The sequence below is a fragment of the Myotis daubentonii genome, chromosome 11 (genome assembly GCF_963259705.1).
Source record: "Myotis daubentonii chromosome 11, mMyoDau2.1, whole genome shotgun sequence".
NCBI classification, from domain to species: Eukaryota; Metazoa; Chordata; class Mammalia; order Chiroptera; family Vespertilionidae; genus Myotis; species Myotis daubentonii.
The window spans coordinates 56,132,755-56,155,885 of NC_081850.1; the positions used below are offsets into that span (position 1 = coordinate 56,132,755).

At 50.3% G+C, this 23,131-nt stretch overlaps 1 protein-coding gene across 3 annotated transcripts in view; it reads left to right on the forward strand.

Annotated features, from left to right (window-relative positions):
* The window catches only part of COL15A1 (collagen type XV alpha 1 chain), a 98,672-nt gene that overhangs the window by 42,086 nt on the left and 33,455 nt on the right, over positions 1 to 23,131 (forward strand). For all 3 annotated transcript variants that reach the window (XM_059657476.1, XM_059657477.1, XM_059657478.1), the window contains exons 6-16: positions 2,078 to 2,225; positions 5,504 to 5,613; positions 7,411 to 7,596; positions 9,081 to 9,233; positions 11,138 to 11,299; positions 11,800 to 11,949; positions 14,554 to 14,646; positions 15,831 to 15,956; positions 16,538 to 16,600; positions 22,360 to 22,395; positions 22,796 to 22,936. In XM_059657476.1, the coding sequence (XP_059513459.1) occupies positions 2,078 to 2,225; positions 5,504 to 5,613; positions 7,411 to 7,596; positions 9,081 to 9,233; positions 11,138 to 11,299; positions 11,800 to 11,949; positions 14,554 to 14,646; positions 15,831 to 15,956; positions 16,538 to 16,600; positions 22,360 to 22,395; positions 22,796 to 22,936 (1,368 nt within the window). The remainder of the gene's footprint in view (positions 1 to 2,077; positions 2,226 to 5,503; positions 5,614 to 7,410; positions 7,597 to 9,080; positions 9,234 to 11,137; positions 11,300 to 11,799; positions 11,950 to 14,553; positions 14,647 to 15,830; positions 15,957 to 16,537; positions 16,601 to 22,359; positions 22,396 to 22,795; positions 22,937 to 23,131) is intronic.

Sequence of the window (23,131 nt, forward strand, 5' to 3'; positions counted from 1 at the left end):
GGTTTATGGTTGACAGACTGGAGTCGGTGATTTCATATAACTCAGCCTTTGCCACCTGGAGTTACAGAGCTCAGCCCCCCTCACCTCGTTTATTGTCCTGCGTTTCCTGCATCCTCACCTGTCCTACCTGCCTCGTCTCAAAGCCCAAGTCCCTGGTAAAGAGGCTTCACTTCCAGCCACCGGCCTTGCTCCAGGCTGGAGACGGGATTTCCAGAGACCATCAAGGGGTGCCGGCAGGAAGAGGAGAGGAACTGCCTACGACAGGGTCCTTACTCCCTGCGGGGTCACCAAGCAGCTGGGAGGAATGGGGAGGTCCTAAAGGCCTTCACAGCCCCGCCTGGGGTGGACCCTGCTCTCTGCCCCCACAATGCCACCCTGGTTCCTGCCTCACTGGGCTTCTTCAGTGCAGCCTCCTGGTCTCCTGGCCTAACCTCAACTCCCCAAACCCGTGCTCTCATTGGCACCAGGGTGAACTCTCAAAAGTACACACCTGCCCATGCCACGCCCCAGCCTCACACCCCACAGATGGCCCAGGCCCAGGCAAGACTTCTCACCAAAGATCCAGCCCCCTCCCTCTCTCCGCCTCCTGGCTCTGTCCCCCTGCTTCTGTCCTGGAATCCTCACCAAGCACAGGTTGTCAGACCCAGACAATGCTGTGTCCTTTGTCATTCCAATGCCTTCTTCCATCCTTGGTTTTGGAAGCTCTTTTCATTCTTCAAGGCCCAACTCCTTGAAGACTTCTAGCCCCACCTCGTTTATTGTTCTGGAGATTTTACAATACCACAAATGATATTATTTTTTTAGCACACAAATATTTCATATTCATTATTTTAACCCACAACTGCAGATAACTAAAAAGATAAAACAAACATCTTTAATACCAGAGAAAATCACTATCGAGGTGTTGTTCTTTCTCAAACTTTAGGATTCTAGTGATATTGACATATTGATGGGCTCATACTACGGCCCTGTCCTGAGCACCTCCATGCACTTATACCCTGTAAGTAGTTTTCATTGGCCCCATTTCACAGAGGAGGAAATGAGGCTCAGTGAGGTTATAAGCCGTGCCCAATATAACAAAGCAAATAAGTGGGGAGCTGAGATTTGACCCAAGATTGATTGTCAGAACTGAACCATTAGATTCTAAGAACCATTAGATCCATAAGAACCCTCCTTGTTCTGATGGACCATAGATTCATTGTTTATACACTAGATTCTGACATTAAGGAAATAATTTTCTGTTATTAGTCAGGATAGGTTAGTGATAGCTGCAGTCACAAATGAATCCCGAAGTCTTAGTGCCTTAATTGTTTCTGGTTCACATCACAGGCCCAACAATGGTCAGCCAGATCCTTCCTTTCATCCCCCAGCCCCTTGAGCTCAGAAAGGGGTGAGACTGTTTGAACACTGGCAAGCCCTGTCTCTCCAGAGCCTGGGTCTGGGGATGATGTCATGACCTTTGCTGACCCCCGACCCCTGCCAATCAAGATTTCTGCCTGGATCTCTGAACTGCTCTGTGTTTCCCACTGTTGGGGTTTTTTGTTTCTTTCTTTTTTCCCTAGTTGGTGGAGGCATTAACTGGCTTTGGAAAAGGTACACAGAAGCTGAAGTGTCCAAGAAAGGGAGCCACACCCATCTCTTATACTCAGAGGCATTCATGGCCAGCGCACATCTGGGATTGGATTTAGACAGCGTTCACTGAATGCAGCCTACTTCATTCATTTGTGTGTTCATTTACTCATTCATTCCCTGATCTAATAGATCTTTACTGACCACCTCCCTCCTCTCTCCCAGCCTGGGATACGGAAATGTGGTCTCTGTGCTCAGGGAGCTTCAGCCAAGTCTGGTAGAGTCTTGCTGTAAACCGAACAGAATTAGATGACTCCTACATGCACCTCTTTCAGGGCCTGGCAGGTTGGCCAGGTACACAATAGGCAGGTCTAAGCTTTCTTCTGGGTTTACTCAGAACTTTGTGGATATATTATTTTCTCCATGATACTATTCACTGCCCTTTCCCCCTGCTTTCCTGCCAAGTAAATGTTTTTGGGTCCCTTTTTTTTCCTTCTTCTTCCTTCAGCCTAAAGAAGCAAAAGTTGAACCCATTAACACACCTCCAACTCCAACCTTTCCCTCTGAGGATTCGGAACTTTCTGGGGAGCCTATACCTGAGGGGACCCTGGAAACCACCAACCTGAGTGCCATCCTGAACAGCAGCGCTGAGCAAGGCAAGTCCTGGGTGTGCCTTTCGCCTATGGTGGTTTTCTATTGAGTGATGACTGTGCGTCAGCCTGGGTGACGCAGAGAACATAGAGCACCTCATCTAACCTTCTGCCTTTGACAAACAAGGTGGGGAAATCAAGTCACCCAGCTGAGGCTCTTTGGCTTGTAAATGGCAGAGATGGCTTTTATTTTTGGATAGCTGAACTTTCAGTCCCCAGACTACCCCTCCAGAAGGATTTGGGGTTTAACAGAAAAGCTTGTAACAATTGTTGCTGCTTATTAAGTACCTACTGTGGGCCAAGTGTTTACATACGTCATCTCCAAGCCCAACCACACATCTCCGAGTTGCTGTGATTAGCTAGTATTTTACAGATGGAAAAACCAGTGCTCGGAAAGGTAAGTGATGTGCCCACAGTCACACAGCTCATGAGTGGTGGGACAGAGCCGGTGCCCAGGCCTCACTCCAGAATCCCCACCCCTCCCAGCCTTGGCCACAGACTCCCTGATTCTCAGAGGGTCAGGCCATCTAAACTCCTGTGTGGCACATGTGGGAAAACCAACTGATGTCCAGAGAGGGACAGGCCCAGCAGGTCAGCAGCAGGCCCTGGGGCAGTCTGGCCTCTTGGCTCCCCATCCAGGACTCCGGTCCCTACCCAGCGATACAAAGGAGCACTGGCAAAAACCCAACTTCTGACACGATCCCCAGGCAGCAGCTGGTCGTGTGCTCAAGGCCCGAGATCGGCCAGTGTGTTCTGCCCTTTATCAGAGGGATAACTGTTTCGGACCAAAGTGAGAGCCAACGCCAGAGCACTGAGATTTAGGTTCAAGGCCTAAAAACAACCCAGATACCCACAGTAGAGACTGGCTGAGCAAATTATATTTCATTCATATATGCAGCCCTGAACTTGGTGATGCAGAAGATTGAATGACCCAAGGACATGCTCAAGGTGTGCTCCACTGAAAAGCACCTTTCAAAACTGTATGTGTGCTATGACCCTAACTTTGAATATGTTATTTATATTTACATCTACCCATAGAAAACAATGTGTGTGTACGTACATGTGTGTGTGCTAGAATAATATACAACAAAATGCTATGAGTAATATTTTCTGGGTGGTAGGATTGTGGGTGGTTTTAATTTTTTTGTTTGTAGTTCAGTAGTTTACATGTCTCTTACAATCTTACATATCACTATTCTTTCTACTTCTGCCATCAGTAAATGAATGTTATTTTAATAACTAAACTTGGGCAGTCTGTGTGTGAGAGAAGGTATGCAGTCCTGAATAGAAAAAACTGTCTGATAATTTAATAAAGTCATAACACAGCCAAGGAGTCAGGGTGTTGCTGCGGAAAGCCTGTGGGGCCGGCCGGGAGCAGACAGTTTGGACGAGATCCCTCTCAGCCACCTACTGGCTGCCGGGCCTGGGCAAGTTGCTTAACTTCCCCAAGCTTCAGATTTTTAACTGTCTGTCCACAATCTTCTGTAATGAGAGGATGTGGAAGTGGTGCATGGACTGCAATGCTGTTCTCCTGGGTGGAATTGGGATTTCTGAGGACAGGCAAGGGGGGGGGGGCAGAGGCTGTGGGGCCCTGGGGTGAGGGCCTGTCCTAGACTGAGGGGTGGGTTCAAAGGAGGTGGGATTCAAATCCAGACAGGGACCCAGATCCAAGCACAACTTGCCTGTTCCCTGTGATCAGCCAGACGCCTTCTCTGGCAAACAAAAGGCCAAACAAAGGCAACGGGACTGGCTGAGACGTTCCCGTTCTTGTTGGTTAGAATGTTCAGCTGGTGAAGGAAATGGGCCTGAACCCAGAGAGCCCGGTCCCAGGCTAGGGGAAGCCACCCAATAGTTTTATTCAAGTTTCCCTGGCACCATCTTGCCCCAGGGCACACACTACCCTCACCTCCATCCTCCAAGAGGTGGGGACTCTGAGGCCTGGGGTCTGGCTAGCTGCTTGCACAGTACCCCCTGGTGGTAGCAGCTGGAAGGATGCATGAGAGTTACAGGATGTGTGTGTGCAAATAATGCCTTGAATGATGCAGCACCTACCTGCCCCCTCCCCTCCACACACATACACACTGTTCATACTATGGGGCATGCATGCATACAGCATGTGTGGAAATGTCTGGGCACAGGACAGATCGACCTGGCTTCACGGGCTTCTTCCAGCCACTCCCTCTCTGTGGGTCCTGTTTCTCCTCTGCAGGTGGGGTTGATAAATAAGGTGCTGACATGTGGGTCAGAGCAGGACACACACGGAGTGCATTGATAGTGGGGAGACTGAGAATGTGGGGTTCTGTCCTGACTCTGCCCATCAGCTTCGAAGTGGTGGGAAGGTCCTTGTAGGTAGTTGAGATAGGCTAGTGGGAAGATTAAGTGAGGAAAGGCATGAGACATGCTTAGCCCCGGGTCCAGCCTGTATGTAACACACATGTATTCATGTTATATAATTTCTTTTTCTTTGCTTTAGGACTCCATGTGTTTTTTAAATTGCAAAAGAAATATGTACTTGTGGTAACAGTTTAATCAATGAAGAGTTGCATGAACCAAAAAAATAGTAGTTTCTTCAGGAGGAAACAGATATTAAATACTGAGGTTTAGCCAAGCGTGTGTTGTTTATCTATATACACACATATCCATATATATCCATATATTATATGTATTCTATAGTGACTATATTAATTATATGATGTTGATAAAACATGAATACTCATATGTAATTGTTTTCCCTTTACAAATATAGAACCACACTGACAATGAGGGAACATTTATCCATTGCTAACTCTATGCCAGGTGCTGTCCTTGATGCTTTCCTTGTTTTAATGTATTTAATCCTTGTAGCACATAACGAGATGGGAATTATCCCCAGTTTACAGATGAGGAACCTGAGGCACAGGCTAACGACTTGCCAAAGCTTGGTTCCAGCCCTGCAGTTGTGGCAGAAACTGTGGCAGAAACCACATGTATCAGTAATGCTGCTTTCTGTCTGCTCAGCCAGCCCCCACTGTGGGCGTGTGGGCTGATTTTTGACCTTGTACCTAAAGCTCAGTGCTCCAACATTGGCTGTAACTTCGGTCTGAAATGGTTACCCCTCTGAAAAAGGGCAGAAAATGCAGGCCGATCGCAAGCCTCGGGCACATGTAATACTGCCTTGGATTTTTTCTTATTTTCTCTTAATCCTGTATCCTGGGCATCTTTTCAAGTCAGTCGGTGAAGAGGGAGCTCTTCTTTTTCAAGGCCACAAAGTGCAGTTATTAATTACAGAACGCCTGCTTCCCCAGGGTCTGGTGACATCCTGAATGACACTCTGGAGGAGGTCGATGCTATGAACGGGGTCCCCGTTACAGACCCTGGCTCCGGGGATGGGGCCTTCCTTCATGTCACTGAAGAGGTGAGTGAATAGTGAATTTCATTTGCTATGTCAGTGGTAAATATGTTTGCTTATTTTAGACTTGAAGGTGACTTGTATTGGGCACTCCAGGGGGCCACAAGGGTTTTAGTTGAATATGGTAGAGACTGCCTCCCTCCTGCTAGGACAGGGGCAGCAGGAGTCCCAGGGCTCCAGAAGCTCTCCAGGGATGCACCAGGGCGAGACGCAGCTGGTCCTCACACCTGCCTGGCAATGAGTGCTGGGTCCTCACCCTGGCACCTGCCTCCCTCCCACCCGATTGGGAAGATGCACAGCCTCTTCCGTTCTTTGAGCCAGAATCAGATTAGCTACATGTGAGTCCACTCTGTGGTTGGGTAATTGGCTTTTAGACCCGCAAAGCCAATTTTTAAGATGCTGGACACAGTTGGATACCAAAGTTAAGCACATGTATTTTTCTCACAATGGCCCACAGAGTCCGCTCATCCTTTTCGCTGTCCTGGGATGAAAATGCTCATACTCTCCGAGTCACGTCTGATGACAGCCTATTTTCAAAGCCCAGTTCAGTGTAGTATAAAAAATGCGGTCCCTTTGTCTCCCAAATTCCATGGAATCCGTATCCAGCTCACCAAATGGTTTGTAGTGAGCAGAAGGGAGGGGGGAAGCCATTTAAAATTCTCTCCAAAGGAATTCTCACTCTCCCAGTATGGGGTATTTTCATTTTCTTATATAGCCCGGAGGCAGGGGGAGAGGCTAATGCCGGTGGAACTGATTTCACCTCATGGTCTCTCAGCACATCCCACATAAGTGGCCTGGCTCCTTCTGTTAGCATGTGGAAGGCATACGATGACGGTGGAACTGTACTTAACTTGTACAGTTAATTAGTTAGTTGTACTTAATTATAAAGCCCTGTGGGACTTTAGCGGAAGTTGTGTCAGAAAGAGTCTCATTTTACTAGTAAAATCCGTAGCTTCATCTTCTCTCGTGTGTGTGTGTGCGTGTGTGTGTGTGCGCGCGCGCGCGTGTGTGTGTGTGTGTGTGTGTGTGTGTTGGACAATAATTCTGCAAGGACATGATATGTTATACGAAAAGAAGGTTCTTCTGTCAAATAAGTGTAGGAAATGCTCCACTTATTTCTTCCTTACAGGCCCTGAGAAATCCTGCAACAAGGAAGTCTATCTAACCTTGATAAGCTTTCAGTATCCAAAAGAACTACACGTTTGCAAACAAAACAAAACAACCCCCAATTAAAAACAGCCACCACCTTGGGAAACTGAGGTCAAACATAGTCAGTTTGGTAGCACCGGCAGTCAAAGCTGCTCTCCTTCCATTTCCTGCTCTGCTGTGTAACCTTCAGGGAAGGGTGTGAATCCAGAGGAAAGTAAGTCACAGAAAGAGAGGAAGCAGGTGTCAAGGCTGAGAAGATGATGGAATTGCTGCCTGCAGGTCGTGAAGCACTGTCATGGGCAAAGACTGTCCTCTTGTTCCTATGGCTTCTGGATGGGCACGCGGGAAGGTCGCAGGGAGGCGGATGCGTCCAGATAGAGGTGTCGGAGCAGGAGCAGGCTGGCTCAGGAGGCAGTGGTCTCGCAGCCACTGGTGCCTGCAGACAGGTGCTGTGCAGTCTCTTCTGGGATGCTGTGCTTCTGGGACTATCGTAGGGCTGGGGTGAGGTCCAGATAAGGAAGTTCTCAGAGGGAAAGAGGCTACAGAAATGCAGGTTGATAGAGAGGTACGGACATTCTGTTCTCTCCAGCCACAGGCACGTTGATCAGAGCTGTGGGCCCACTGACGTGGTCCCTCGTGATGTCTTTGTTTCAGAGTCCACACACTGAAGAAGATTCGGCAACGACAGTAGCAGCCAGAGAAGCCGATGTGACCGTCAACACTGCCTGGGACGCCGAAGTGGCCGTCAGCACTGCAGGGGAAGCCGAGGGGGGCAGTGTGCCCACCAGGGGCCCAGCCCTCTCCATGTCCACCCAGAACCCTGGGGAAGGGGAGACTCCAGTAAGTAGCTTGGAGTGCATGCTCCACTTCACCTCTTTCTGGGGGATGGTGGGCATCTCAGTGGAAGCAGTCGCTGTCAGAAAGTGGATTACAGCCTGTGGGACCAAGTTTGAGTGATTTGGAGGCTGAGTCATCTGTTGACTCATTCAGCAGATGGTGGGTGCTGCGCGGTGCTGGGCACCAGGTAAATAGGGTAGATTGCTTCATAGGGACAGAGGGTAAGAGGTGCAATAGGAGAAGCACATGGGGCTCTGGCAGCACCCCAAAGAGGCCAGAACCCAGACTCGAAGCCTTCCTGGGGACAGGATGCTGAAAGTGAGACCAAGGGGATGCTTAGAAGTGGCCTAGCTGGCAGATGGGAGTGGGCAGGTGTTCCGGGAGGTGCACCAGCAGGAGCAAAGGCCTGGAGCAGTGGTTCTCAACCTTGGCTGCACATTAGAATCACCTGGGAATCTTTTTAAAATCCCGATTTCTGGGCCTCATCCTCCGGAAATTCTGCCTCTTTGTTATGGGGTTGGGACCACAACATTAGTACCAAAGAAACAGAATTTCTGGAGGGTGAGGCCCAGAAATCGGGATTTTAAAAAGATTCCCAGGTGATTCTAATGTGCAGCCAAGGTTGAGAACCACTGGCCTGGAGGCATCAGCACGAGCATACCAAGACCTGCTGGGCCAGGCGTGAGTGAGGAAAGGCAGGGAAACGTGGCTGAAGGGGCCTCCGAGTCTGCGGAAGCCATGAGAATGAGCCTGGGCGTGTTCAGCAGAAATGGGAAGTTGCTGAGGGTAGTAAAGAAGGAGGTGATGTAGTCAGAGTAGGTTTTAGAAAGTTCGCCTGGCCCTGAATGGAGAAAGCATGGGGGAAGCAAGCCTGGAGGTAGAGGGTGGTTCGCTGGCTGTGTCTCCTTCCAGGAGAGGGTGGTGTTGGCTCGCCCTGGGTTTGGTTAACAATGTGAGATCCTGCCAGGATTCCCACTGAGTAAAGGATGGGAGAGCAGGGCATGAGCTGGGTCTGTCAGAGGGACCTTGGGGCGGGCAATGAGGAATGGAAGGCAGAGGCACTGGGCTAGGAGAGTGAGGAGAGCAAGTGGTCAGTGAGGCCACATAGCCCCTCCCCCTAGAAAGCTGTGCATCCGGGACTGGGTTTTGTCCCAGCTCCATGATTTGGGCCCTCAGTGGAAGCTTCACTCTCCGGAGTAGTGGAAGGTAGATGGCAGCTGATGAGTGCCAGCCATTGAGGTTGGCAGGAAGGAGTGGGATGAACACACAGGCACCATACTGGCCAGGGTGCTCACACCTTGGGTGGCGTGCAGGTCAAGGTTTCTGTGTGGGTGCCCCAGTCAGGGCAGTGGTATAAGGCGAGGTCTGGGATGTGCAAATGCTTTGAAGCCACAGGACACAGGTGCAGGAGGGGTCCTGGCTGTCTGCTCCCTCCAGTCCTAGGGCTGTGGATCACTGAGCTGGTCCCCGTGATGTCTTCTGTTCAGAGTCTAGACACTGAAGATGGCTCGGCAGCGATATCAGTGGAGGAGGCCGAGATGCCCACCGGCACTGACAGGGAAGCAGAGGCCAGCACAGTGCCCACCGGGGAACCGGCCCTCTTCATGTCCACGCAGGAGCCTGAGGAAGGGGTCAGTCCGGTAAGGTGCTGGAAAGTTGAAGTCATGGCTGGGAGCAGACGTTGCCCTCTCGAAGGGCCAGTCTTCATTCTGTGCAGCAAATCCAGAGGAGCCTGAATGGGTTGGGGGCACCTTCCTGACCAGATACTCCCTCCTGAGGGGGTGTGTAGTGAAGACCCTGCAGATCCTTGGAGAGCCAGCTAGGGGGGTGAGTCAAGGGCATGGGGGTGAGTCCCAGGGCTGGTACAGGGTCACTGCCTCCACCAGCAGGGGTCAGGTCCAGGCAGGAGGTGTGCTGGGCCCTGAGTAGGAGAGGTGACAGGGCTCAGCCATGGCCTGTTTCTGAGCATGCATACAGGCTGTCAGAGGGTGGTGGAGAGTTGGGGTGCAAGCAGGCCCCACGGGGTCCAAGAGCATAGCCAGGACTTCTCAACCCTTTCCTTGGGGGTCATGGGGACTCTGTTCCCAGCTCCTAACATCAGGACGCTTGGCAAGCCTGTCCCTGTAATGTCCCTAGAATGAGTATCCTACAAGTTCTTCAAGCTCAGCAGACTTAAACCCGAACTCATTTCTGCTCCTCCTGCGTTCCCAGCTCACATGAATGGGAGCATCATATCCAATCCTAATCCAGATCCTCTTCCCTCTTTCTTCCCTCCCACATCCCATCAACCACAAAGTCTTATTGATTTTTTTACCTCAACACAAGGTGGACCCCCCCCCCCCTTTAACCCTTCTCCAGTGCCAGGACCTTGCCCTGGACTGAGCCCCCCAGCCCCCTCCCAGGCAATGGCTGAGGCTCCAGCCTGGCCAACCCCATCAGCCTCTCTGATTCCCCCTGGTGGGGGCAGCCGTCCTGCAGACACTGCCACCCCACCTGGCCTACAAGGCCAGCAGGGTCTGGCCTGGCCAGCCTCACAGACAAGATCTTGGGCCCCTCCCTTCCCAGCTCTCGGCCTCTCAGCCTTGCTGACCTTATAGCTCTTCCACGTCCCCCTTCTTGCCTCAGAATCTTCCCATACCATCTCCTCTCTGCCCAGAACCTTTTCCTCCCCCCTCCCCTCCTTAGTTCCTGCTTAGCCATCAGAGTTCAGCTTCAGCACCACTTTGTCTGGGAGATGCCCGCCCAGATTTGTGAAGCCTCCCAGACACATTCATGGTACCCGCACTTCTCCTCGTAAGGTCTCGTCATAACTGTAATGAACAATAAACTTGGTGACTAGTTCATTTCTGGCTTCTCCCAGGCTGCAAGAGGCAGGGATTATATACATCTTGTTCATCAATCTGTCTTCATCCCTGCACATAGCGGGTACTTAATGCATATTTGCTGAGTGAGTTATTAGCGGGAGATGTCAGGCCATCACACACCCACAGCACTGGCCTTTGGAATCATTCCACACATTTGCTCCCCACCTTTCACCTCTGGCCTAATGTCAGCCGGTGGAACTCTACAGTGGGGAGGCTACGTCCTCGCCAGCTGACAGCTCTGCACACCACTGGGCAGTTACATGGTCGATTTTGATGAACCAAAGGATCACCATCACCTTCTTTTCCTTCTCCTTCTCCTTCATCTCTCAACCCTCATCCCTCATCCCCCCACTTCTTTAAAGGCAAAGCCCTTATCACAAGGTGAGACAACTAGGCACCAGGTCCCAGTTCTGCCAAGTCTTGACTCGGTAGAAGCTAGAACTTACCCAGCAGGGCTGTGGAGGTGGCAGCTGTCCAGTGAGTGAAGATGTGCAGGCTCGGTGTGCTGGAGGGGACCCTGGGAGATGGAAGGGACCGTCTGAGAGGTCTTAGATGAGCCAGGGAAGGGGCGTTGTGGCCAGGCCAATATCTGATAGCCTGGCCGTTTACTCCCTGCGGTCACGCACACCCTCCAGAGGCGAGGACGAAGTGGCAGGTCCCTCGCGCCAATTTTGTTTCAGGGTCCAGTCAGTGAAGGGAGTTTGACAACTACAGCAGCTGCTGCAGAAATGCCCCTCAGCACCTGCGAGGACGAGGAAGAGGAAGAGGAGGCCAGCAAGGCTCCCACCGGTGGCTCCCCTCCTGGCACACCCACAGCAGCCCCTGAGCAGGCGGTCACGTTTGTAAGTGCCTCCCCCATTCTCTGTGGCTCACAGGAGGCAGAGAGGTGAGCATCCTGAGCCAGGAGCAGCTGCCTCCTTCCCAGCCGCAAATGCCCATTCAGCTTGTCAGAGCGCCAAAGGGGGCGGGGTGGGGCGGGGCGCCACTAACTACAGCTCCTTCCATGGCAGAGGGGTCAGGGGAGCAGATATTTGTCTAGAGCCTGCTACCTCATAGCTTGTCCAGGAAGAACCTTCTCAGGGCGAATGGCCAAAGCAGGAAGGGGTTGCTGGGAGGAGGGGCAGTGGCTGCCCCGTCACTGAGCACGAGGGTTTAGAGGAAATATATCTTTCAGAAGGGGAGTACGAGCTTCTGTGACTGTGTCAGGGAGAATGAGAGTGGTGGGTAAGAAAGCGTTTTGAAATTGGGCTAGTGCATAGAAATGACAGTCACCAAAACTCACAGGCAGGCAGCAGCGTGCACATTACATCACATTGATTCCTTTTGTGGGTTTTGCTTCCAGGGCCCTAGTGATGAAGACCTGGTAGCAGCCACAACGGAGGAGCCCCTGTCCAGGGCTGAGGTGGAGGAGTCGGGCAGCGCTCCCCCCGAAGGGCCCCCACTGCCCATACCCACGGTGACCCCTGCAACCACGGTCCCTCCGGTCACTTCGGTAAGTGGTGTAGAGGCGGGGAGATTTACAGAGGAGAGAAGGAAAGGCTGACATCCTGGGAGGAGCCTGGCCCTGGCTTTCTCAGAGGTGCGTTTTCCTTCTGGTTTGCAAACTGCCCGATTTGGGATCTCGAGGGGCCTCCAGCCCGGGGAACACACAAGGAAGCGGGAGTTTGTAGAGGAAAAAGCAAGAGGTAAAAATCTAGGGCACCTGGCTTCGTGTCCCACGCGTCCCTTACGTTGACATGAGAGCTTTCCGACAGGCAGAGCTCACCAAAGAGGCAAAGGCCCATCTCAAATGTCAGGAGGTCCCCACATTGGAAGTGGGGAGCCTCAAAGACGGAGCCTGGGGCAGGGCTGCAGAGGGAATGGAAGCATCAAAGATGTGTGCATGGGGAGGGGATCACGTCCCTTCCAACACGAGTTTCTGGCTGCACCTGTGTAACCTCATGCACATCCTTTCTTTTCTATGGGCCTCATTTTCTGCCTGGGAAAGAGGGTGGCTGGGAGGTCAAGTCATTGTACCAACTGTGCTTCATGCGTTCCACCTCCTACCCCCCCCTTTCAGAGCAGAGCGGAGAGGAGGCTGGAGTATATGAAAACAAATCCCAAACACCGTCTCATTTAACTCATAAACATGTTCATGTGTATTGCCAGCAGGTTGATCTGGACCTTTTCTGTTTTTCTTACCCATGATGTCATTATCCATTTCACAATGGCTCTTTCCTGTTATCTAATACCGGAGTTTAAAAACATCTTCTTACTGATGTCTGTTTGAATCTGGATCCACACAAGGTCTACATGTGACGCTCGGTTGCCGTGTCTCTTAAGTCGCTTTTTATCTGTGGCTGTCTCCCCCCTTCTTCTCTTAGCCATTGAGATGTTGAAGAAACTGGGTCAGTTGTCCTTAGGCCCTCCTTGTTTTCTGCTTTGAGAAGTTGGCACGTGGTGAGGGCGTGGTGAGGTCAGCTGTGCTGGTGGGAGTGCTGCTGGGTTTATTACTTCTGGGAAATTGTTTGTCAGCACATATTAGCAACCATAAAACCGCATATTGTTGACCTAGAAACTTCTAAGAATCCATCGTAAAGGAGCATTTGATACGTTACAAGGATTTTAATGTGTTGTCCATAGTAGAAAAAAAATCGGACATGGTTTAACTAGCTAATGGGTTAGTTGAATTAAAATATATTCAAATAACAGAACATGCAGCTATTAAAATTATATTTATTCAGGGTACTTTATGATAGGGGAAAATACCACACAATGTTAAGTGGAAAAATGCTGGTTATAAACTTGAGCATATTGTGTGGTCTTAACTATTTAAAAATAGACACATGTAAAAACCCTGGAAGGAAATACTCTCCCTAAATGTTAGCAGTTGTTGCCTCAAAGTGGTAGAACCATGAGGGTTGTTTCCACCATCCCCTTATGATTTTTCCAGTGGGATTTTAAAAAGTTCTAAGAAGAGAAGTATGTGTGTGTGGGTGGGGGTGGAGGTGGGGGAGTGGGGGTGGGGAATGTGGGTTGGGTACTTGTGAGGGTGAGAGAGAGAAAGGAGAAAAGGAGACACAAACACGCAATACTTCATCCTGACATATTACTAGTGAAGATAGATCACCCTTGAGTGCAGGAATCTGCGATGCATGGAAATGGATGCCCTGATTCCTGAGCAAATGGTTTAAAAGCACAATAAGGACAATCAAGAGAGCACCCACTCTGGAAAGTCTTTAGGATAATTTTAAATCTCAGAGTTACCAAGGCAGTGAGTGAGAGAGGCATCCAAGCCTGGTTGTGCAACAAAACTGTAGCAAATTTCCTCTCTCTCTCTCTCTCTCTCTCTCTCTCTCTCTCTCTCTCTCTCTCTCACACACACACACACACACACACACACACACACACACTTTGCTCATGAATAAAATGGGCATCATAGTACCTACATCTTGAATTGTTGTGAGGATGCAGTAAGTTAATACATGGAAAACTTTACCTGGCATGTAGTATATGCTCAACAAATTAGTTATATAGAGTTATTATGCAAATGAGGCTCAGAGGGGGTTAAGCATTTGCTCAAGGTCACAGCTCCCAGGAGTTAAGTAGAGATGAGTTTTAGGGTCTGGACTTTCTACTTTGGTTTTCTGCACTGTCCATAACCACCCTTTTCAGACATGATCCAGAAGTTGAACAGCAAATCTCACATTTGCTGTACTCATGAGGTCATTCTGTTTCTAAGGTCGTTTGGCAAATAGAACCTATTATCTGCTGGGTGCAGGTGACATAGCAGCAGCTAGAGGTTAGGTAGATACTAGAAGGGTGTTTAGGGGATTTTATTTTGTTCTTTGGAGGAACTGATGGCATTCAACAGGTATGTGCTGAATGCCTTCTTGGTGCCAGAGCTCAGGCTGGCACTGGGCATCCAGAGGTGTCTCAGGATTGGGCTGGGAGGTGGCGAGGGAGGAGGGTAGCTGCAGAGTGGGAGAAAGGGCTGGAAAGAAAGGCGGACGCAGAAGTTAGCAGAGCTGCAGACTGTGGGGAGACTGTCGGTGACATGGCTGTCCTTGGGGAGTGGCAGCGGAAACCAAGTTGTGAGAATTTTTTTTCTCTGCAGGTGGGAGCGGAGGAGGAGGGCTCTGGCCTGGGCTGGGGCTCGGAAATCGGCTCTGGCTCTGGTGACCTGGGGCACAGTGAGGAGCTGTTAAGAGTGAGTATGAGGGGTGACACGGCCTGGTGCCTGGTGGCCTTCACAATGGAGGGAGGGAGGGAGGGAGGGAGGGAGGGAAGGAGGGAGGGAGGGAGGGAGGGAAGCGAGGGCAGACACCGGACGGAACAGATTGCCCACCATCAGTAATTGTTGAGGCTGGCGGTGGGCTCCTGGGAGTTCATTATATGGTATATCTTTGTATATATTTCTCCACGTCGATAGTTTTGTTAAGTGAGTATGAGCCTAAGTTTCCGTTCAGAACCCCCACCTCCCCACTTGCCTCCTTTCCCTGGCAGCCTTCGCCAGCATGTGTGTCCATGGCCTTCACCTCCACAGACTGGCTCTGCCCCCACCCCGCCCTGTACATTACAGAGACCTTCTGGCCTTTCCTCAGGGCAGCATTTCTCACTTTGGCTTCCAGACTGTTCTTGAACTCCTCCCAACCCAGCGGCCACCCCCTCCCTCCTCTCCACTCCTCTCTCCCTCCGGGGTTTCCTGCTTCTCTGGCCTCCTGCCCAAGGCTGGGCCCCACTGGTCTGTCCCTAAGTTGCCCCCCAGGGAGCACCTCCCTTCAACAGCCACAGTTGACACCATTGTCCCTGCCCTCAACCTCAGCTCCGTCTCTTCCTTGGAGTACCTGTGCTGAACCCCCACACAGATGGCTCCACTCGGCTGCCCTCTGCCCACTCGCCCTGACCGGGTGGGAAGGGTTTAGGATTCGCTACCGGGTCTTCCAGGCTGATGGGATCGGCCGACCCAGACAGAGGCTAAAGAGACTAGCACATTGCAGGAGGCTTTTTAACAACAAGAGTTAGCACAACAGGCAGTGTTTGACTGACCTCTTGATTAATCGGAAAAGTGAGTTAACAGAGCATCTCGGAGGATTCCAGTGAATTGGGTTTTTATTGTGTGCATCCACCTGAGGAGAAAACATGATAAAATGGGCAGAGAAAGACCTGGCTTCAAATCCCAGCTCTTCTCCTAATTAGCTGTGTAGCTGTGTGTGTGACCTTTCAGCAAGCTGTATCATCTCACTGAGCCTCAGTTTCCTCACTGCTGAGTGGGAACACCAGTCTCTTCTCATAGGGAGGTTGTAAGGAATGGAGAGAATGGATAGAACATATATGCTCAGTATATATTTATCCCCTCCTCTGATGTTTCTTAACAGACTGTCTGCTTTTTAGGGTCCCCCGGGCCCCCCGGGCCCACCTGGCTTACCTGGGAATCCAGGAAAACCGGGAACTGATGTTTTCATGGGACCCCCTGGATCTCCTGGGAAGAACGGAGCTGCCGGTGAACCTGGGCCCCGGGTGAGCTGCTGAAGTCATCTCCCCTCCCTGTGGCCACAGGTCTTCCTTCAGCCAGGGAGGGGCATGCAGACCCCAGACCCCACACCCCAGTGCTGTCTAAGCTCACCGCGGGGAGTGGGGAGTGGGGAGCGGGCAGCGGGGAGCAAGCAGCCAGCTAATGTTTGTAAACAAAAATCCTCAGCAAGTCACTGCTAAGACTCATACAAAGCAGCAGCTAAGAAAAACATCATCCTACACAGACAGTGTTGTGCTGCTTTATTTAGTTAGTGTAGGAAACGCAGACTCACATGGAATCCTGGAATCATAGGACGTCAGTGCTGGGCCTGGGATAGGAGCCCCTCAGAGACCATCTAGTCCCACCCTGCCCCTGATTCCTCCACCGAAGCAGAAACTGGACCCTCGTCCATAGGTGCTCAGCCTCTGCTGGCCAGGACAGGCATTCCACCATAGACCAGGCACAGGCCCTGGAGCACCAGCCTCACTTGCTGGGTCCTCCCAACCCTGGCCTCCTGATGTAGGAAGCCTTTGTATTTGATTCTGATCAAGGATGTTGTGGGCTGATTGTCACTGATGTTCTCCAGGGCCCCAAGGGACAGCCTGGACTTGACGGAGCCTCTGGCCGTCCCGGGACAAAAGGGGAGAAGGTAAGGGGAAGGTGGGTGGGTCTAACACCTGGAAGCCACCAGGCCCACACTGCCCCTCTCTGACCTCTAAAGCTGACCTTGCATCTTCTGTAAAAGACCCTCTCTAATCCCCTCCTGGTCCTCTCTGCTGCTGTCTCCATCCGGGGCTCTTTATGCCAGTCCTGAGCTCCGCATCTGCCCTGCCCGCTCCTGCATGTCCCCAGCTTCAGTGAAGGGCACTTCCAGGTCCCAGTTACATGGATTCAGAAACAGAGTCCACTCTAACTCCCTTCCTCTCCCCTTCCGGCCATGATCTGTCCGGCGCCAGGACCGGCCAATCTGATGTCCGCTTCTCTCACCCCTCTGTCCATCCTGGCCTGACATCCATCTCTCCTTATGCACACACTGCGGCATCAGGCTCCTCACTGGTGCCCCAAGCTCCCACCCACACTCCAGCCCCCACCCGCCTGCCCGGACCACTTCCTGCAGGGGGTTCCCCTCCGTCACTGCCCTCTCCCAGGAGAAAATATCGTTGTCTCCCTACTGCCCCCAGGAAAAAAACGTAACTATGTGCATAGCCTCGAGGCCCTTCCCAACCTGCCTTTCTAGCTCCACCCCCCACCAGCCTTCAGATGGCCTCCAGGTCAGCCAGCCCTACTGAAATGCTCTTCCCCCACAGCCTCCTGGACTTTGCACATGGTTTTCTCTGTCTCAGATGTCTTTCCCTCCCTCATTCTCCAAGGCCCCATTCAGATATGACCTCTGCGAAGCTCTCCCAGATTCCTTCCCAGCAGAAAGCACCCCTCCTTTCTGCACGTCCCATTTGCACAATATTTATTCTGCTGGGACCCTGCTTAGCCAATGACACTATCGCTGTTAGCTTATCTGTCTGCTCCTACCCTCACCCCGACAAACAGAGTCCCAGTACTGTCTGTGAATCCTTAAAACCTAGCGCAGGCCTTTGTTAGCCTTTGATGAATGGATGCAACTTCTTTCAGGCGCCATTTTCATCTTCCATTCCCAGAGCCTTGCATGCCTTCACTCTCTTCCGTCTCTGTAAGCCCCTAGTTGCTCTGTGGTGGGGTTCCTGCTCCCCCAGTGTTCCCAGGCTGGTGGATGAGATCAGCCATGTCCCACAAAGGAGGGCAATAAAGGTGAGATCAGCCTCCTAGTGACTCAGCCTTGAGTTTTTCTGGGGTTTGGGAGAGGGTCTCTCCCAGCTGGGAGGCGGGCAAGGGCTTCTGTATTCCCTACCTGGCTGCTAGATACAGCCGTCCTCACTGAGCTAAATTTCCAGTTTCTGTCAGTTTTCAAGTGTGTTTATTTTAATTGAACCAGTAACTGGATTTTCGTGGAAAGCTCATTTCTCAGAAAAAAAAGCAGAAAGAAATAATTACCAAGCTTTATAGAACTCATTTTACATGTACCAACTCTTTCATAAGAAATTAAATTTTGCAGGAAACATCACAGACCTACACTCATCTTCCCTGTTCTTACCAGCTTCCCCCACCCACCCCCACACACTCGTCTGGCACTTAAAAATACCCACGCCCATATCCGCACACATACATCCCGCACACGCACATCGCAGCGGCTCAGCAGCTGCTCAGGGAAGCAGCCGTGCCGGAGCAGCAGGCTTGCTCAGATGTAATTGTTGAAGACAAATCACGTTTCCCCCTGAAGTTTGCCATGAGTCCTCATTTTGTCACACTGTGTATGCATATGCTGCTTCCTGGTGAAGTAAAAGCAGAAGCAAACTCTAGAAGGACTTGCAAATTTGCATCTGGAGAGCTCAAGGGGAAACTTACACATGACATTTACCTTAAAAAAAACACACAGAAAAAACAAAAGGTAAACCAAGGAGCATGGTCTGGATGTAAAATAATAAAATCATGCTAAAGAAAAGAATAATTTCAGGGATATAACAAAACAAAAGATTCAATCATACAGTTTTAACTATATATATGTATGTGTGTGTGATATATATATATATAGTTACATATATAGTTATATATATATATTTATTAATTTTGGAGAGGAAGGGAGAGGGAAAGAGAGATAGAAACATCAATGATGAGAGAGGATCATTGATAGGTTGCTTCCTGCACACCTCCCACTGGGGATCGAGCCTGCAACCCAGGCATGTGCCCTGACTGGGAATCAAATCGGAATCTCCTGGTTCACAGGTCGACACTCAACCACTGAGCCAAGCCAGCTGGGCCCAATGATACCTTTGAGCCTCCACAATATCTGTTCTTCAGCTTGCACACCTCCAGTGACAAGGGACTCATTTCTTGCCCAGGCAATGCCTCCCATGGACACCTGGGAAAGGTCTTCCCTCGTGCTATGAGGAAATTGGCCTCTGTTGTCATTTGCAGGGCAAGTTGTCTGAAGTGGGGTTTTCCTCCAAAGACTAAGGTCCAGTTTATTGGGCCGGAAGAAAATATAATATATAATCATTATTTTCAAAGGTGGGGTTGTTCTCAAAATGTGGATGGTCATTAAGAATTTATCAAATAGATAATTCTATGTTGACTTCCATGATAGGAGCATTCGTAATTTATTTTTTCCAAATTAAGATCAACTGATTCTGAGATCTTAGGAAGGAGTAGATGAGGAGCAGCCTGCTTTCTCAGATACAGATGCTTCTGGAAAGTATGCTGAAGAACTTGCTGGAGATGGGCCGCAGGAAAATCCCTTTCTGCTTTTTGCGCTGCAGATTCTGCTGTCCGGGTCTTTAGCATCTACCTACGATTAACAGAGCCATTCTTTCCCTTCTTTTATAATCTGTGTTTTGTTGTTGTTAATCTTCACCGAGGACATTTTTACCCCCCGTTGATATTTTAGAGGGTGGAAGGGAGGGGGAGAGACAGAGAGAGAGAAACATCCATGTGAGAGAGACACATCGATTGGTTGCCTCCCCCACATGCCACTATCAGGACTGGGGATTGAGCCTGAAACCGAGGTACATGCCCTTGACTGGATTGAACCTGGGACACTTCAGCCTTTGGGCTGATGCTCTATCCACTGAGCAAAGCCGGCTAGGGCATTTCTTTCATAATCTGAATCATTTATTGTCCTCTTCAGTCTCCAAAGATACCAGGACATCCAGGTAGAAAAGAGTTTGTCCTTTGACATTTTCTTCAGTGCCCAGAATTGCTGAGGAACGTGAAGCTCCGAGAAAGAGGCCTTGAGTAATCTCACTGAGCTGCTGAAATGTCAGCATTTGCATTATCTTTTCCACAATGTAAGAGGAGTGTGAGTAAATCATCATTACCTTCCCTTTTGCCACGTAATCCCAGCTTGGCTCTGAGCAGCTCTCTGAGTCTTATATAATAAAGAGCAGGGTACTTACTTCTCTAGACCCTGAGCAGCCCGCAGCTCTTGACTAGGGTCCAGTCATGGGTTTAGAGCTTGTAACAGCATATTTCAATTAAACATTCTACTACTGGCCTGAGTTCACATTTTATACCTTATTTCAGCATCAGCCATGTTCGGTACAAAATCAGGATTGTAGGCCTCCATGAAACTAAATAAACCACAGTCCCTTGTCATTGTAGCGTGTTGAAGTTATCGTTATAACAAACACCATGAGCAAAACCAACAGGCACCCACGGGCACTGAGCTGTGCTGTCTCAGAAACCACAACAGATAAAATTTTTAAAAAATCCATGAATTTATTCGTTTTTTTGACGTTCCTGTGTGAGGAATTCTAGTAACGACCTTAGCAAATCCCGTCACCATGATGAGCTGGTATGATAATGATCCTAAACCACGCTTTTGCCACATGCAGCCGTCCTTCCTGCACCTGGTTCTGTCCCGGGGTTTCTGGTGTATAACTGGTCTCCATACCTCCTCGTCACCACTAGACTTGCAGTCGTGCTGGTTGGAATTCCAAGATAGTGCAGAGCCTCGCGGCACAGTTCTCTCAGGGAGGGACGAAGTGCAGCTCTACCACTGCCGTTTGGGGAGTATGGGGTCTTTGCTGACCCTTATCCTTGGGGCTCCCGCGTTTCACTCTACCTGTTGATGTAAATTCCAATAGGAAGAGCCCGTCCATCCCCAGCCTGATCTGTTCATATTCCAAAGTGGTGGCCCCCGAATCTGTGAGCCGGTGGAATGGGCCCAAACACTGTCTCTCCACACGCAGGGCCTCTAACCTATTCTTTATGTAGTTCTCTCTCCAGGAGTGTCTCTTCTGTTATTCAGACCTTCTTATTGAAATAACTCTTATTGTTCTGTTCTTTCTTCCAACAGTTATATATTTTTATTTCCAAGATCTCTACTTGATTCTTTTCCATAACCACTGTTCTTACTTTGTAGTAGTTTGTTGCACGACTGTAATATCCTCCCTTTTCTCCCTGAGAATATATATCACATCCTTCAAGTGCTGATTGGATTGTGTTCTTTACCCTGTTCCCTCAGGCATACATTCCATTGTTGGCGTTGTTGTTGCCTTCCCTCGGATGTATGGTGTTTTTGTTTGTGGGTTTGTTTGCAAAATTGGACTCTCCCTCTTGGTCTGTTTTCTGTGTGTGTGTTTACAGATTGTTAGGTTGTTAGGCAGTAGCTGCTATTGGGACATCCAGGTTTCAGAAAGGGGATGGGAGGAGTAGGATGGGCCACCAGGCAGGTACCTCAACAGCTGATCTTACGAGTTTGGTGTACCCCTAGTCTTCTCAGGGTTCCCTAGCCCCTGGGCCTCTGCCCTATCTTTTTGTTCCAGGAAATAACTCTTATTGTTCTTGGACTGGCAGTGGGAGTGGGAGGCGAGGGGAGATAGGCAGGGCTCCTTGGCTGTGCCTTGCTCCAGAATTTCAACCATGTCCCTGTCAGAGCCACACCCTCCTCCTGGCTTCCACCGCCACTTTGCCCAATATTTTTCTCCCCTGGTTTCCCTCTATGGCTGGAGCCTCTGGCTTTGGCTTTCCACCTGTTTTCGCCTTGGCATTCTTCACTGCTTCAGATTCAATGTGACTCTCCATCTGATTTTTGAGAACTATCCACTCCGCCATTTCTATGGAATGGGTGTAGAAAGGGAATCTAGCCCAGGGAGATGGGACAGGGGAGAAGGGCAGTACATCATCATCAGGTGTCAGGGCCTTCTGTGTGGCCCTGAATTGCTGGCTCCTTCCCTTGAGGGTGCTTTTGAGGTTTCCTCATAATTCCCCAGAGAGAACCCCAAATGCAGTCCCCTAATGTAGGACAGTGTCTCCTGGGGGTGGACATGCAGCCTGCTTAGTGCAACACCCCCTCCCCCTTTCTGGGGCCATTTTAGGCAGCTTTTGGTCTTTAGATTTTTTCCCAGAAGAGAGTCAGTCATCCTTTTACATATTTCCAAAAGTCTAGTGAATACATAGCAAAGTTTTGCTCGAAGCCCCTTCCTATGACTTCAAGCAGGGGAAGTGCCCCTCTACTTCCATCCTGGCGGGAGTGGGGGGGGGGGCGGCGGGAAGGGACCACCTAGTGCACTGACAGCTTGCCATGGGAATTCTTCCTCTATGAGCTCCCGTGGTTAAACTTCAACTCCTTCTTACTCTTGAGGTAGGTGATGAGCTAATCATTGAAAAATGGGTCGCACAAGCCTTCAGCATGACTTGCCTGCAACTGACAACTCTCATAATGCACTCAGCTTTGAGACATCAGCCCAAACCGAGAGAGGAAGAGACCCATTTTAATATCCTGTGACTTAAGAGTCCATCGTTCTAAATTCTCTTCTGAACGCACCTAATGAGAGAGGTATCAGTTGACCTGTTGACTCTGTTTTGTTTCTTTTTCAGGGAGCAAGAGGGCCTAATGGCTCAGTCGGTGAAAAGGTAAAAAAAAAAAAAAAAGCTTTTCCTCCTTCCTTCCCTTTCTCTGGGTTCACTGTGATCGGACTGTGAGGCTGGAGCACTGAAGGTATCAGTGCGTGGGGCAGAGAGAAACATCTCAGAGGGACCACAGGGAGGACAGGACAGCTGGCACTGGAGGGGAGTGAGTAACCTGCAGTGTTTCTCCTTCCTCACCCTTCCACACACGTGTGCTCACATGAGTGCCTCTGCCTATCGAGCGCAATGTCAATTAGCCCGACAGCCGTTTCTGTACCATTAAGCAGTAACCATCAGATTCACCAGCCTAATTAAGCCTGAAGAATGATTTTCTGACTCAGGGTCTGTGTCCTTCCTTCTGTGTATAACCCAGGGCTGGGTAGTCAGCCTGTCCTCTTCCCTACAGGGTGACCCCGGCAACAGAGGCTCACCAGGACGCCCAGGGAAAAATGGACAAGTTGGCACTCCTGGGATCATGGGACCCCCAGGGCCTCCTGGGCCCCCAGGGCCCCCAGGCCCTGACTGTACAATGGAACCTGAATTTGAGGTACTTGCACCCTATCTGTGGTTGAAGAACAATATGCCCTAAGGGTTACTGGGCAGTAGATTGAAGACCAGTAGATTGAACCCCGGTTTGAGGGCAGGGGCTGTGCTGATTCCCACCAAGCTCCAGCTCCCAAAACCACACCTGGCGCTAGCAGGTGCTCAGGAATTGGGCCTGAATTTCTCATTCTTCTTCCTT